The 14844-nt window shown below is 42.4% G+C and overlaps 1 protein-coding gene across 1 annotated transcript in view; it reads right to left on the bottom strand.

Moving 5' to 3' along the window:
• Positions 1–12379, bottom strand: part of LOC124140428 — a 51613-nt gene extending 39234 nt beyond the window's left edge. Inside the window, exons 1-5 of the mRNA XM_048382696.1 lie at positions 5138–12379; positions 3980–4116; positions 3688–3741; positions 1027–3432; positions 282–398 (exon numbers count right to left, since the gene is read on the bottom strand). Coding sequence (XP_048238653.1) covers positions 282–398; positions 1027–3432; positions 3688–3741; positions 3980–4116; positions 5138–12207 — 9784 coding nt within the window. The 5' untranslated portion in view covers positions 12208–12379. The remainder of the gene's footprint in view (positions 1–281; positions 399–1026; positions 3433–3687; positions 3742–3979; positions 4117–5137) is intronic.
• Positions 12380–14844: the final 2465 nt, after the last annotated feature.

Here is a 14844-nt window from a genome sequence, read left to right as displayed (position 1 = left end):
CCCATGCACCCGTGATTCATAAGTATGTTACAGTACCAAGAACATCGAAAACGATTGAAAACTCCCATACTTTAACATAGAATTACGACAATTGTAGCGCTAAGATAGCTGAGTGGCAATGGGTTCCGGTCTTTTTACCTGTATTATAACAAACGAATGTGTACAACGTTCGAAGTTAGTAGAGTTATTCCCGATCCTTGACATCATTACTTAGGAGGTAATCGGTAGATATTAAGCTTTTACCTTAATCTGATAATAACAATCACAAATGATGTTCTCACCTGTGCAGATCTCGCCCGACATCTTGAAGCCAGTGTTACACTCGCATCTGTGTGTCCCAACCAGATCTATACACGTGGAGTGGGCGGGGCATGGGCTGCTCTGACACTCGTCTAACTCTAGTTAAACAAAATTCATCAGAATTGAGTTTTTTTTATACCAGTTTCCACCATCAGTTATCAGCTACCATCAGATGAACATTCCGTAGACTGTAGTCATTATTTTACTGATAGTTAGTTAATCACATGACATCTTAACCCTGTTTTCAACAAACTGATACTAAGCTGCCGGGAAAAAGAATGTATACACTTGACAATTGGATTTGACCAAAAAAACACATTAGCAACGTTAGTAAAACGTTTCTAGGCTGAAAACAATCACCGAAACACTGCAAACTTAAGGTCCAAAACACAACTATAAACCCCTTATCAAATACATTTCCACCAAATAACAATTTCGTGTTTGTATATATTTTAGACACCATCAAACATGGGTGTATAAAACTTTTAAAAATTACGTTTTTGTAAGATTCCGTGTCTAATACCTACATTTTCGTTTGGTGATTTCGTTACAAATTCACAACTTCACGCTGGATCAAGGTAGTCTTATACTGGTTAGTCAGTTCAAGAGGGTATAGAAATGTACTCATTATCCTGAATGAGGCTTTAGACAAAGTAATTTGTGACATAATAGTATTTCTATTAATGTCGCATTAATTTCCGTTCCTAGAGCTTAACCTATACTAACCTATGTAAGATGACCTGACACTTTCTGTACTGTAGGGCGACACCGTCAGCCCTGGGCCCAGCGCCATGGACGACGTCTCTATAAGCGTTGACAGCATGCAGGAGGATACGTTGGCGCCGACGTCACTACACGTCAGCACAGTCATGGGAGTTGAAGACGTTGACAACTGCAGTTGTGACATCTCCAGCGACATAGAGGGCTGAATAGAGTCTGCTGTTGACATGGTATCTATATTTGAAGGGCTATATGATGGCACATCTGATGACAGCTCTGCCCAAGGGGACATGCTTTGACTGTTGACTGATGTCACTGTTCCTACGCTGAAACTTTCTGTTGCTGCAAGTGATGGACCTGACATACTGGCTAATGAAGATGACATGTCCCCTCTATATGCTTCCGATGAAGTGTCGAGGCTGCTGCTGTCACTGATGGTGGCTGTAGCGGAAGCTGTTGCTAGGTAATCAGATGCTATCTGGATGGCAGACGGTGTTTGATCTAGCACTGAGCTTTCTTCAGCAACACTGCTTGAGGCGTCTATCTGGATTGCAGACGATGTTTGATGTAGCGCTGAGCTTTCTTCAGCAACACTGCTTGAGGCGTCTATCTGGATTACAGTCGATGCTTGATGTAGCACTGAGCTTTCTTCAGCAACACTGCTTGAGGCGTCTATCTGGATGACAGTCGATGTTTGATGTAGCGCTGAGCTTTCTTCAGCAACACTGCTTGAGGCTTCTATCTGGATTACAGTCGATGCTTGATGTAGCACTGAGCTTTCTTCAGCAACACTGCTTGAGGCGTCTATCTGGATTGCAGACGATGTTTGATGTAGCGCTGAGCTTTCTTCAGCAACACTGCTTGAGGTGTCTATCTGGATTACAGTCGATGTTTGATGTAGCACTGAGCTTTCTTCAGCAACTCTGCTTGAGGCGTCTATCTGGATTACAGTCGATGTTTGATGTAGCGCTGAGCTTTCTTCAGCAACACTGCTTGAGGCTTCTATTTGCAAGGCAGACGATGTTTGATGTAGCACTGAGCTTTCTTCAGCAACACTGCTTGAGGCGTCTATCTGGATTACAGTCGATGCTTGATGTAGCACGGAGCTTTCTTCAGCAACACTGCTTGAGGCGTCTATCTGGATTACAGTCGATGTTTGATGTAGCGCTGAGCTTTCTTCAGCAACACTGTTTGAGGCTTCTATTTGCAAGGCAGACGATGTTTGATGTAGCGCTGAGCTTCCTTCAGCAACGCTGCTTGAGGCTTCTATTTGCAAGGCAGACGATGTTTGATGTAGCGCTGAGCTTCCTTCAGCAACACTGCTTGAGGCGTCTATCTGGATTACAGTCGATGCTTGATGTAGCACTGAGCTTTCTTCAGCAACACTGCTTGAGGCGTCTATCTGGATTACAGTCGATGTTTGATGTAGCGCTGAGCTTTCTTCAGCAACACTGCTTGAGGCGTCTATTTGCAAGGCAGACGATGTTTGATGTAGCGCTGAGCTTCCTTCAGCAACGCTGCTTGAGGCTTCTATTTGCAAGGCAGACGATGTTTCATGTAGCGCTGAGCTTTCCTCACCTAGACTACTTGAGGCTTCTATTTGCAAGGCAGACGATGTTTGATGTAGCGCTGAGCTTCCTTCAGCAACACTGCTTGAGGCGTCTATCTGGATTATAGTCGATGCTTGATGTAGCGCTGAGCTTCCTTCAGCAACACTGCTTAAGGGTTCTATTTGCAAGGCAGACGATGTTTCATGTAGCGCTGAGCTTTCCTCACCTAGACTACTTGAGGCGTCTATCTGGATTGCAGTCGATGTTTGATGTAGCGCTGAGCTTTCTTCAGCAAGACTGCTTGATACATCCATCTGGATTGCAGTCGATGTTTGATGAAGTACTAAGCTTTCTTCAGCAAAACTGCTTGAGGCGTCTATCTGGATTGCAGTCGATGTTTGATGTAGCGCTGAGCTTTCTTCAGCAAGACTGCTTGATACATCCATCTGAATTGCAGTCGATGTTTGATGAAGCACTGAGCTTTCTTCAGCAAGACTGCTTGATACATCAATCTGGATTGCAGTCAATGTTTGATGTAGCGCTGAGCTTTCTTCAGCAACACTGCTTGATACATCAATCTGGATTGCAGTCGATGTTTGATGTAGCGCTGAGCTTTCTTCAGCAAGACTGCTTGAGGCGTCTATCTGGATGGCAGTCGATGTTTGGTGTAGCACTGAGCTTTCTTCAGCAAGACTGCTTGAGGCGTCTATCTGGATGGCAGTCGATGTTTGGTGTAGCACTGAGCTTTCTTCACCAACACTGCGTAAGGCAGATGTCTGCTTTGCAGCAGTAGTTGATGTTTGCACAGCGTTTTCCCCAGCGACACTTGTAGATGTTTCTTGGTTTGTAGCGCCAGAGGTAGCTGGAATTAACGAAATAATTGCCTGAACGACATCCTTTTGAATACTGATCATAGCAATCATTATGTTATCAAAGAGTAAACTGTAGTGTTTGACAATTCTACAAAGATTCATAAGCCAAATAAGTCAATGAATGGCTCATTTTTTTAAAACCCGCTTCGGTATTTGACATGTAGTGATATATTACTATAAACATAATAATTTCATCACACCTCGTTCATTAAGATATTACTTGAGATGACATTATTCAATCATACCTCCTTGTTGAATTGAAGCGTCAGAGCTGGAAACTGGTACTTTACCAGTGAAATCTGTAAAGAAACATGAGTTCTCTTATTAGGGAAGTAGTTAAAGATGTTGAGGATTGAGTGAGTTGTGCTCAACACCGCTTTGAACAGTATTTCGGTTCTGGTACGGTGTGTTAGGTGGGAAGGAAAATGTGTATTGTTTTTAAACCGGAACATTTAACCATTAGTCCCTTTCCATACACATATTAAATATTTTAAAGATATATGTGTTACAGACAATATATGAATAACGTCAGTTAACCTGTATATTCGCCGTTCAGTGTATAATTTGGAGTAGCAATATTCTGGTATCCCGCGTTGAAGATTCCGGCTATTTCACTGTCCACCACCGTCGTCGTCGTAAAGCCGACGGTAAACTCCACCACAACGCTACCCTCTCTGCAAGTAAATGCACGGTTCAACTATTATCATTCTGATTGCGACAAACAATGTTTCAAACAAACAGATGAATATTTTTAATGTGTCTAGTCTATAACTGTCTAATCTTCAAGATATTAATATTTGCTCTAAATTAAAGTGACTAAAATGTTCGAAGTATCATATGAATTTCTGTATTGCAATATCCCCATTAGCAAAAACCTTTACAAATAAGTCTGGCAGTTATCAGATGAGTTGAACACGTGCATGTTTTGGACTTTTTACAACACCAGAATGAATGGTTAAGGCTAAGAGGTGTCCGAAAGCTGATTGTATAGTTTGGTCAAATTTTTCACCAAAGCTGATTTAATAAGAAGATTTAGCCTAATACATTCGCAAAACATATGGAACATCATCTGGGGTCACAGACTTGTTCATGGCTTGATTTTAGTAGGAAGTGAGAATAATCGTCTCTCAGTACTTATAAGGGCCATGCGGAAGAGTAAGAAAGACAAAAGACTAGTTGTCAGCCATTATTTTCGGCCAAATTTGCCTTTCCAGTGTCCAAATAGGGCCATTATCCCACGTCATCCTTTGTCCTGGTATATTAAAGTACTAGTTGTTGAGACATATGTGTTGTTCGTTTTAAATTAAAGACGTATTTTTATAACATATTGTCACATATTATAACATGTTGGGCATTGATGTGATGATGTTTACTCTACCTGAATCCAGTAATGACAATACTGTCGATGTATGGTGCCAAGTTTGTATTCCCGAAGATTTGCATCAACTACAAAAATGACGATTTCTGATAAAATGCAGCTACAAAAACAGTCAAATAAAATATATACAGTTTTATACTATTTACATGATGTCAATTTAGGTTTGTTTCATGTATCCCATAATACGTTGTTGATCTTCATAGTTCCTCTGGGAAACATCAAATTTGATTAAACGCCAAACAAATTCTATTTACAGTTTTCGGCCCTGTGAAACTGTTACTTCTGAATGAATGACATAAAGTTTGCTACTCACGAACTGCCAAATCTTCTGCTTTAGTTGTTGATATTCATCCGAACTTTTGTCATTGAGTTGGTCATTCCACGTGGCTCCGTCTGTGACCTTAATTACACCACTATAGGACTTCGCTGATTCTGTAACGTGGGTTGTAGTGGGTTTTATTGCTGTTGTTGTGGCTGTTGTTGACGATGTAGTTGTTGTTGGTGTCGTTGTCACAGTTGTGGTCGTTTGCTGTTCCGTTACCACATAGGACGATGTTTGTCCGACGTATGATGATGATGATGTTGTTGGTTGCAATGTGAGAGATGTGATCGACACGTATTCTGAAGTGGGTGGTGGCATTGCCACTGATGTGGTTGGTGTTTCTTCTGTCGTCAGAGATGACGATGTTTCCTCGAGGTATGCTGATGATGTGGTTGGTGCCATCGCTAAAGATGAAGTCGGTGACTCTTCCGTCATCAAAGATGATGATTCGAGATATGCTGACGATGTGATTGGTTCCATTGTCACAGATGTAGTTGGTGCCACTTCCGTTGTCAGAGATGATGATTCGAGATAAGCTGACGATGTGATTGGTTCCATTGTCACAGATGTAGTTGGTGCCACTTCCGTTATCACAGATGGTGATTCGAGATATGCTGACGATGTGATTGGTTCCATTGTCACAGATGTAGTTGGTGCCACTTCCGTCATCAAAGATGATGATTCGAGATATGCTGACGATGTGATTGGTTCCATTGTCACAGATGTAGTTGGTGCCGTTTCCGTCATCACAGATGGTGATTCGAGATATGCTGACGATGTGATTGGTTCCATTGTCACAGATGTAGTTGGTGCCACTTCCGTTATCACAGATGATGATTCGAGATATGCTGACAATGTGATTGGTTCCATTGTCACAGATGTAGTTGGTGCCGTTTCCGTCATCACAGATGATGATGTCTCCTCGATGTAAGATGATGAAGATAGTGTTGGTTGCATATCTGCCGTTGATGTTAACGTGACTCCATCTTGCGATGTGACAGTTGATGATGACGTTAAAAGGACAATGGAAGTGGAGGTTACTATTCCTACTGAGGTCACAGTATCAGAGTAGAAAACATCACTGCTACTTGACATCGATTCAAGGACTAAGGATGTTTCGGAAACAACAGAAGGGGCTACAAGCTCTGCTGAAATGGCATCTGACGAAAAAGGGGAAACGACAGCATGTGAAGATGTTAGTTCCTCTGAAGAAAATGCCGACGTTGAAGTCCCTAATGAGGAGAACGAAGATGTACTGCTGAGCAAGGTTGAAGAACGCAAAGAGTAAATACCCGTTGAAAACGAAGATGATGGGTCAGAAGATTCAATGGAGAATGCGGTCCCAGTGGGAGGTCCTATCAGGGATGTTGTCGTTCCTGTCAAAGATGAAGATGCGACATTCAGTACTGGGGAAGAAAAATCAGTTGAAGATGTTGCAGGGCTAGATTCGTCAATAGAGTAGATTGTAGGCATTGTACTCGTACCTTCTGTAGATGAGGGCCATGATGAGGTCATAGTTGTAGGTTCGGAGCTTACTTCAACGATGAATGAGGAGTGACTGTCACTTAATACTGCGGAGGAAGGTATCCCTGATGACAGAACCCCAATTGAAGATGATGCTTCGTTTGGACTTGATGACATCCCACTTATTCCAGTTGAAGAAATGCCCTGTGACATCAACTCAGACACAACTGTTGATGTAGCTACTTGTGGTGAAGATACATAGTTCAAGGATATGGATGATGCCCCAGAAACGTCAGGTGAAGTAGACATAAGTGGTATGGCTGTTGACAATGTTTCTGTAACTGCATAAACTGTTGACGTTGTTGTTGTAACTGGGGATATTGATGACGTTGTTTCTGTCCCCGAAGATACTACTGGTGTTATACCTGTAGGCACTGCTGGCGTTATTGTTGTTGTTGTTTCTGAAGAAACTGCTGCTGATGTTGTTGCTATAGGCGGAGATACTGTTGTTGTTGATGCTGTTGTTGTAACTGCAGACACTAACTGCGGTGTTGTTGTATCCGAAGATACTGTTGTACCAGAATGTGCTGTTGAAGTTGTTGTATCAGAAGGTATAACTGACGTCATTGTTGCATCAGAAGGTACTGCTGACGTTGTCGTATCAGAAGGAACTGCTGACATTGTTGTATCAGAAGGTACTGATAACGATGATGTGTCATAAATTGCTGCTGTTGACGTTGTTGTATCAGTAGAGGCTGCTGACGTTGTTGTATCAGAAGGTACTGCTGACGTTGTTGTATCAGAAGGTGCTGCTGACGTTGTAGTTGTATCAGAAGGTGCTGCTGACGTTGTAGTTGTATCAGAAGGTGCTGCTGACCTTGTAGTTGTATCAGAAGGTGCTGCTGATGTTGATGTATCAGAAGGTGCTTCTGACGTTGTTGTTGTATCAGAAGGTACTGCTGACGTTGTTGTATCAGAAGGTGCTGCTGACGTTGTAGTTGTATCAGAAGGTGCTGCTGACGTTGATGTACCAGAAGGTGCTGCTGACGTTGTAGTTGCATCTGAAGGTGCTGCTGACGTTGTTGTATCAGAAGGTGCTGCTGACGTTGTAGTTGTATCAGAAGGTGCTGCTGACGTTGATGTACCAGAAGGTGCTGCTGACGTTGTAGTTGCATCTGAAGGTGCTGCTGACGTTGTTGTATCAGAAGGTACTTCTGACGTTGTATCTGAAGGAGCTGCTGACGTTGATGTATCAGAAGGTGCTGCTGACGTTGTAGTTGCATCTGAAGGTGCTGCTGACGTTGTTGTATCAGAAGGTACTTCTGACGTTGTATCAGAAGGTGCTGCTGTCGTTGTGGTATCTGAAGGAGCTGCTGACGTTGTTGTATCAGAAGGTACTGCTGACGTTGTAGTTGTATCAGAAGGTGCTGCTGACGTTGAAGATGTATCAGAAGGTACTGTTGAAGTTGTTGTTTCAGTAGGTGCTTCTGACGCCGTTGTTGCATCAGAAGGTGCTGCTGACGTTGTATCAGAAGGTGCTGTTGACGTTGTAGCATCAGAAGGTACTAATGTCGTTGTTGCATCAGAAGGTACTGGTGACGTTGTTGTATCAGAAGGTGCTTCTGACGTTGTAGTTGTATCAGAAGATGCTGCTGACGTTGTAGTTGTATCAGAAGGTGCTGCTGACGTTGTTGTGTCAGAAGGTACTGCTGACGTTGTAGTTGTATCAGAAGGTGCTTCTGACGTTGTAGTTGTATCTGAAGGTGCTGCTGACGTTGTTGTGTCAGAAGGTACTGCTGACGTTGTAGCTGTATCAGAAGGTGCTGCTGATGATGTTGTAGTTGTATCTGAAGGTGCTGCTGACGTTGTAGTTGTATCAGAAGGTGCTGCTGACGTTGTAGTTGTATCAGAAGGTGCTGCTGACGTTGTTGTATCGGAAGGAACTGCTGACGTTGTAGTTGTATCAGAAGGTCCTTCTGACGTTGTAGTTGTATCTGAAGGTGCTGCTGACGTTGTTGTGTCAGAAGGTACTGCTGACGATGTAGCTGTATCAGAAGGTGCTGCTGATGTTGTAGTTGTATCTGAAGGTGCTGCTGACGTTGTAGATGTATCAGAAGGTACTGTTGAAGTTGTTGTTTCAGAAAGTGGTTCTAATGACGCCGTTGTTGCATCAGAAGGTGCTGCTGACGTTGTATCAGAAGGTGCTGTTGACGTTGTTGCATCAGAAGGTATTAATGACGTTGTTGCATCAGAAGGTACTGATGACGTTGTTGTTTCATAAGGTGCTGCTGACGTTGTTGTGGTATCAGAAGGTGCTGCTGACGCTGTTGTGGCATCAGAATGTGCTACTGACGTTGTTGTTGTTTCAGAAGGTACGGGTGACGTTGTGGTTATTCCTGAAGTTACTGCTGCTGTGGGTGCAGATACCGTTGACGCTGATGTTGCAGCTGAAGACGCTGATGATGTTGTTGTTGCGGTAGGTGCAGAATCTGTTGATTTGGTTGTTGTATCAGAAGGTGGGGTTGATGTTGTTGTATCAGAAGGTGCTGTTGATGTTGTTGTATCAGAAGGTACTGTTGACGTTGTTGTAGCAGAAGGTACTGTTGACGTTGTTGTATCAGAAGGTACTACTGACGTTGTTGTATCAGAAGGAACTGCTGACATTGTTGTATCAGAAGGTGCTGCTGACGTTGTTGTATCAGATGGTACTACTGATGACGTTGTTGTATCAGAGGGTGCTGAAGACGTTGTTGTATCAGAAGGTACTGATGACGTTGTTGTATCAGAAGGTACCACTGACGTTGTTGTATCAGAAGGAACTGCTGACGTTGTTGTATCAGAAGGGGCTTCTGACGTTGTTGCGTCAGAAGGTATCACTGATGTGTCAGAGGGTGCTGTCGACGATGTTGTATCAGAAGGCACTGCTGATGTTGTTGTATCTGAAGGCACTGCTGACGTTGTTGTTGTATCAGAAGGTGGTGCTGTTGACGTTGTTGTAGATGGAGATACTGTTGACGTTGATGTTTTATCTGAAGATACCACTGACGTTGTTTCAGGAGGTACTGCTGACGCTGTTGTATCTGAAGATACTGCCGCTCCTGTTGTTGCTGTAGCTGCAGATACTGTTGACGCTGATGTAGGTGTTTCAGAGGGTACTGCTGACGTTGTTGTATCTGAAGTTACTACTGGCGTTGTTGCTGTTGGAGAAGGTTCTGATGACGTTGCTGTTGTTTCTGAAGATACAGCTGCTGATGTTGTTGTTGCCGATTCTGTTGACGTTGTCGTTGCAGCTGAGGTCATTGCTGTATCGGAAGATCCTCCTGACGTTGTTGTATCAGAATGTGCTGATGTTGACGTTGTTGTATCAGAAGGTGTTGCTGACGTTGTTGTTATAACAGAAGGTACTGTTGACGTTGGTGTTGCATCAGAAGGTGCTGCTAACATTGTTGTATCAGACGGAACTGCTGACGTTGTTGTATCCGAAGGTGCTTCTGACGTTGTTGTTGTATCTGAAGGAACTGCTGTCGTTGTTGTATCTGAAGGTACTAATGACGTTGGTGTTGCATCAGGAGGAACTGCTGATGTTGTTGTTGTATCAGAAGGTGCTGACGACGCTATTGTTGTATCAGAAGGTGCTGCTGACGTTGTTGTATCAGAATGTAATGCCGTTGACGTTGTTGCATCAGAAGGTACTAATGACGTTGTGGTATCAGAAGGTAGTGCTGACGATGTATCAGAAGGTACTGCTGATGTTGTTGTTGCATCAGAAGATGCTGCTGATATTGGTGTTGTATCAGAAGGTGCTGCTGACGTTGTTGTTGCATCAGAGGGCGCTGCTGACGATGTATCAGAAGGTACTGCTGATGTTGTTGTTGCATCAGAAGATGCTGCTGACGTTGGTGTTGCATCAGAGGGCGCTGCTGACGATGTATCAGAAGGTACTGCTGATGTTGTTGTTGCATCAGAAGGTGCTGCTGACGTTGGTGTTGTATCAGAAGGTGCTGCTGACGTTGGTGTTGTATCAGAAGGTGCTGCTGACGTTGTTGTTGCATCAGAGGGCGCTGCTGACGATGTTTCAGGAGGTGCTGTTGACGTTGTAGTATCAGAAAGTACTAATGTTGTTGTTGTTGTATCAGGAGGTGCTGCTGGCGTTGTTGCATCAGAAGGTACTGCTGACGTTGTTGTTGTTTCAGAAGGTGCTGCTGACGCTGTTGTGGTATCAGAAGGTGCTGCTGACGTTGTTGTTGTATCAGAAGGTACTGCTGACGTTGTTGTTGTTTCAGAAGGTACGGCTGACGTTGTTGTATCAGAAGGTGCTGTTGACGTTGTTGTTGTATCAGAAGGTGCGGCTGACGTTGTAGTATCAGAAGGTACTGCTGACGTTGTTGTATCTGAAGGTATTGATGACGTTGTATCTGAAGGTACTGCTGACGTTGTTGTATCTGAAGGTATTGATGACGATGTTGTATCAGAAGGTACTGCTGACGTTGTTGTATCAGAAGGAACTGCTGACGTTGTTGTATCTGAAGGTATTGATGACGTTGTTGTATCTGAAGGTACTGCTGACGTTGTTGTATCTGAAGGTACTGATGACATTGTTGTTACAGAAGGAACTGATGACGTTGTTGTGTCAGAAGGTACCGATGACGTTGTTGTATCTGAAGGTACTGCTGACGTTGTTGTATCTGAAGGTACTGATGACGTTGTTGTATCTGAAGGTACTGATGACGTTGTTGTAACAGAAGGAACTTGTGACGTTGTTGTGTCAGAAGGCACTGATGACGTTGTTGTATCTGAAGGTACTGATGACGTGGTGTCAGAAGGTACTGCTGACGTTGTTGTTGTATCAGAAATTGTTGCTGACGTTGTATCTGAAGGTGCTGCTGACGTTGTTGTTGTATCAGAAAGTGCTGATGGCGTTGTTGTATCTGAAGGTACTGCTGACGTTATTGTATCAGAAGGTACTGATGACGTTGTTGTGTCAGAAGGAACTGTTGACGTTGTTGTATCAGGAGGTACTGCTGTCGTTGTTGTTGTATCTGAAGTTGCTTCTGACGTTGTTGTATGAGAAGGAGCTGCTGATGTTGTTGTATCTGAAGGTGCTGATGACGTTGTTGTTGTATCAGAAAGCATTGCTGACGTTGTGCCAGAAGGTGCTGCTGACGTTGTCGTTGTATCAGAATGTGCTTCTGACGTTGTTGTATCAGAAGGTACTGAAGACGTTGTTGTTGTATCAGAAGGTACTGATGACGTTGTTGTGTCAGAAGGAACTGCTGACGTTGTTGTATCAGAAGGTGCTTCTGACGTTGTTGTTGTATCAGAAGGTACTGCTGACGTTTTTGTTGTATCAGAAGGTACTGCTGACGTTGTTGTTGTTGTATCTGAAGGTACTGCTGACGTTGCTGTATCTGGAGGTGTTGCTGACGTTGTTGTATCAGAAGGAACTGCTGACGTTGTTGTTACATCAGAAGGTGCTGCTGACGTTGTTGTATCTGAAGATACAGCTGCAGATGTGGATGCAGGTGAAGATATTGTTGACGTCGTGGTATCTGAAGGTACTGATGTGAATGTTGTTGCTGTAGGGGCAGATACTGTTGACATTGTCGTAGCTGATGATGCTGGTGCTGCTGATGGTGTGTCTGCTAGGGATGTTGACAGAACTGGCTCATTGTCATGTGAAGTTATCTCCAGTGTTGATGAACTGTCCTCTACCGTTGATACTGATAAGGTTGTAGGTGGAACTGGTAGTGGATATGTGGTATCATCGGTTGACATCAGCGTTGTTGTCTGGAATAGTAAAACATATTTGAAGGACAATATTATCAAACGATTTCATGCCATGGTGTAAGATACAAAAGGAACTGTCCATCAACACGTATAACAAATAAAGGGGTGCAGTCTATCTATGGACCTAATTATACTTACGTCTCTCCGTGAAAATAAATGAGTTCAAATCAAACAGGGACGTTTTTATTAAGTCTATGCAACATGCAATTACTAACGAGGAAGGTAGATATCTATAACAAATGTATGTAAACAAATAAAATAGAAAAGCTTAAATCTTCAAAAATAGGAATTTTCAAAGTTACAAGATACAAATACTAAACAGATAATCAGTAATGAATCACAGTTATTTACTCGAAAGCCACATTTGACATATGTGGCCATTTTAATTCATTATGGTATTATGAAATATACCTGGAATACACTAACATATGTGAATTTATTGTGAACGACTACAACAAATTGACACAAGTGACAACATCAAATACGAACCAAACTATGGGACATCTACTAGCTACCATCGACTGTATATACACTGTGTGTCGTGTTCATACAACCTTACATTGCATTGCCTCTACAATCATACTGAATTTCATTTCTGTTAGTAAGTTTGCCGAATCCAAAATTGTGAGTTGGTTTGTAGACACCATACTCATGATCATGGGAGTCACTAAAATGACGCCTAAGACCTGCATTTAGCTTACATGTAACATGATTGAGAAATGTTCAATGTTACAGCCACCTTACACGCTGATACGTAGGCATCAATCCTGATATATGGACACCACAAACAAGCACAAAGTCGGTAAAATAAACACTCAGTACCTAAGGTATACTGACTTGGGAAAGAACCTACTATTTGGTCGAACTAATAATGTACACTAAAATAGAATTTGCTTTCTACGAATGAAGCTATAAAGATTCAAAATGAAATTTATGGCAATACTATTTTAAAAGTTAAGAACATGTAAAAGTTTAAAAGTTTTAAAATTTAACTACATATATGGTTAAATATTATAACTGTTCTGTGTCAGCAGACATCATGTTGAAACAGATGTGTTCGCTCCACACGTGTTTCTGGCAATGGTTAGTAATGTGATGACCACAACACATTGACAGTGACGTCCACCCGTGCATGGCTGTGCGTCTCCACCTACTACAACACCAGGTGAGGTACAAAACGGCTCTTACTTCTTGCTCCAGGGAACTTACACCAGCAGAAGAGTCATGTGTGAGTGGGACCATGGGGAGAGGGGATGTTCTTGTGGTCCATCTTGAGAATCTATTGTAGTTGTTGTTGATTGAATATCAGAATGAACGTATTCCATGTTAAAGAAACCATGGTACCCATGGCTTGAATCTCTGAAGTAAGAATCTGGAGAGATTATCCAACAAGGGCATCTCTGTGCTGTATATGTAGAGGCAATGTCTGCTTCAAAACGGGGCACAGTTGATGTAGAAGACATCTTCATTATTTTGTGATCTGTGAACATTGCACTCATATATGACCTTAAAGTTTCTGAATTGAGTGGCTGAGTTGAAATGGCTTGATATGAAGACTCCTATGTCCATGATTCTGATTCTGGCAATGGAGTTGAAGTTTCAAAAGTGCTGTTCATGGTTATATTGTTATAGCTTGGAATATTGGATGATTGTGATGACGAAATATAAATTGAATGGAATATACGATTTTGATTTATTGTCTCCGTTTAAGCTGACGTTTCCATAAATTCAATTTTAGAATGATCACTATAACCTGTCATAAGTTGCATTCCCGGTATAGGCGTACACAGTGTTGTCATCTAGGAAGCACTAAAGACGTAGATGTGCTTCATTGGATTACATAACATATATACTGTCACCTGTCTGTACAACTGTAGAATGCACATCAACATGCTAACTAATTGACTATAGCTTGTTCTTGAATATGTTGATTGTGCTGCTGTCTTCCCAGACTTTCTGCTAGTCACATTTCCCAACTTGGCATCCTCGAACTTAAGCGATTGATTAAGTTAAAAGTTGATGGTTGATTTTCAGTGGTTGACGTCCAGATATAATCCATGCCTTCTCTAGTTAAAGGGGATCTTCTCTTATACCTTTTGCATTTGAAGTCAGGATGAATTCATTATATCATATAGTCTTGATATGAACTATCCCCTTTCTTTAGCATTTGGCACATAAATAGAGGAAATCTGAAGAAAACTTCCTATCGTGTTGAAGCAACAGTATAAAATGTACTGATGAGGATGCATAGCTGATGTGACTGACAGGGGTACAGGAGCTGGTCTCTGTAACGTTTCTCAAGAACTGCTTGGTACTCTCTTAAGACAGGGTTTTCGTCTTTGATACCTCCAGAAATGTAAAGTAAATAGCAATTGCAGTTTAAGACGGCCGATTGACAGAGCATTTTTAAGCTTTATCAAAGAGTACCAGGGCTTGACAACAACCTTGTGC

The sequence above is a fragment of the Haliotis rufescens genome, unplaced genomic scaffold (assembly GCF_023055435.1).
Source record: "Haliotis rufescens isolate VD_foot unplaced genomic scaffold, xgHalRufe1.0.p SCAF_40, whole genome shotgun sequence".
Lineage (NCBI taxonomy): Eukaryota > Metazoa > Mollusca > Gastropoda > Lepetellida > Haliotidae > Haliotis > Haliotis rufescens.
The sequence above is the reverse complement of the archived record's forward strand: the minus strand, read 5'-3'. Positions and strand labels throughout refer to the sequence as shown.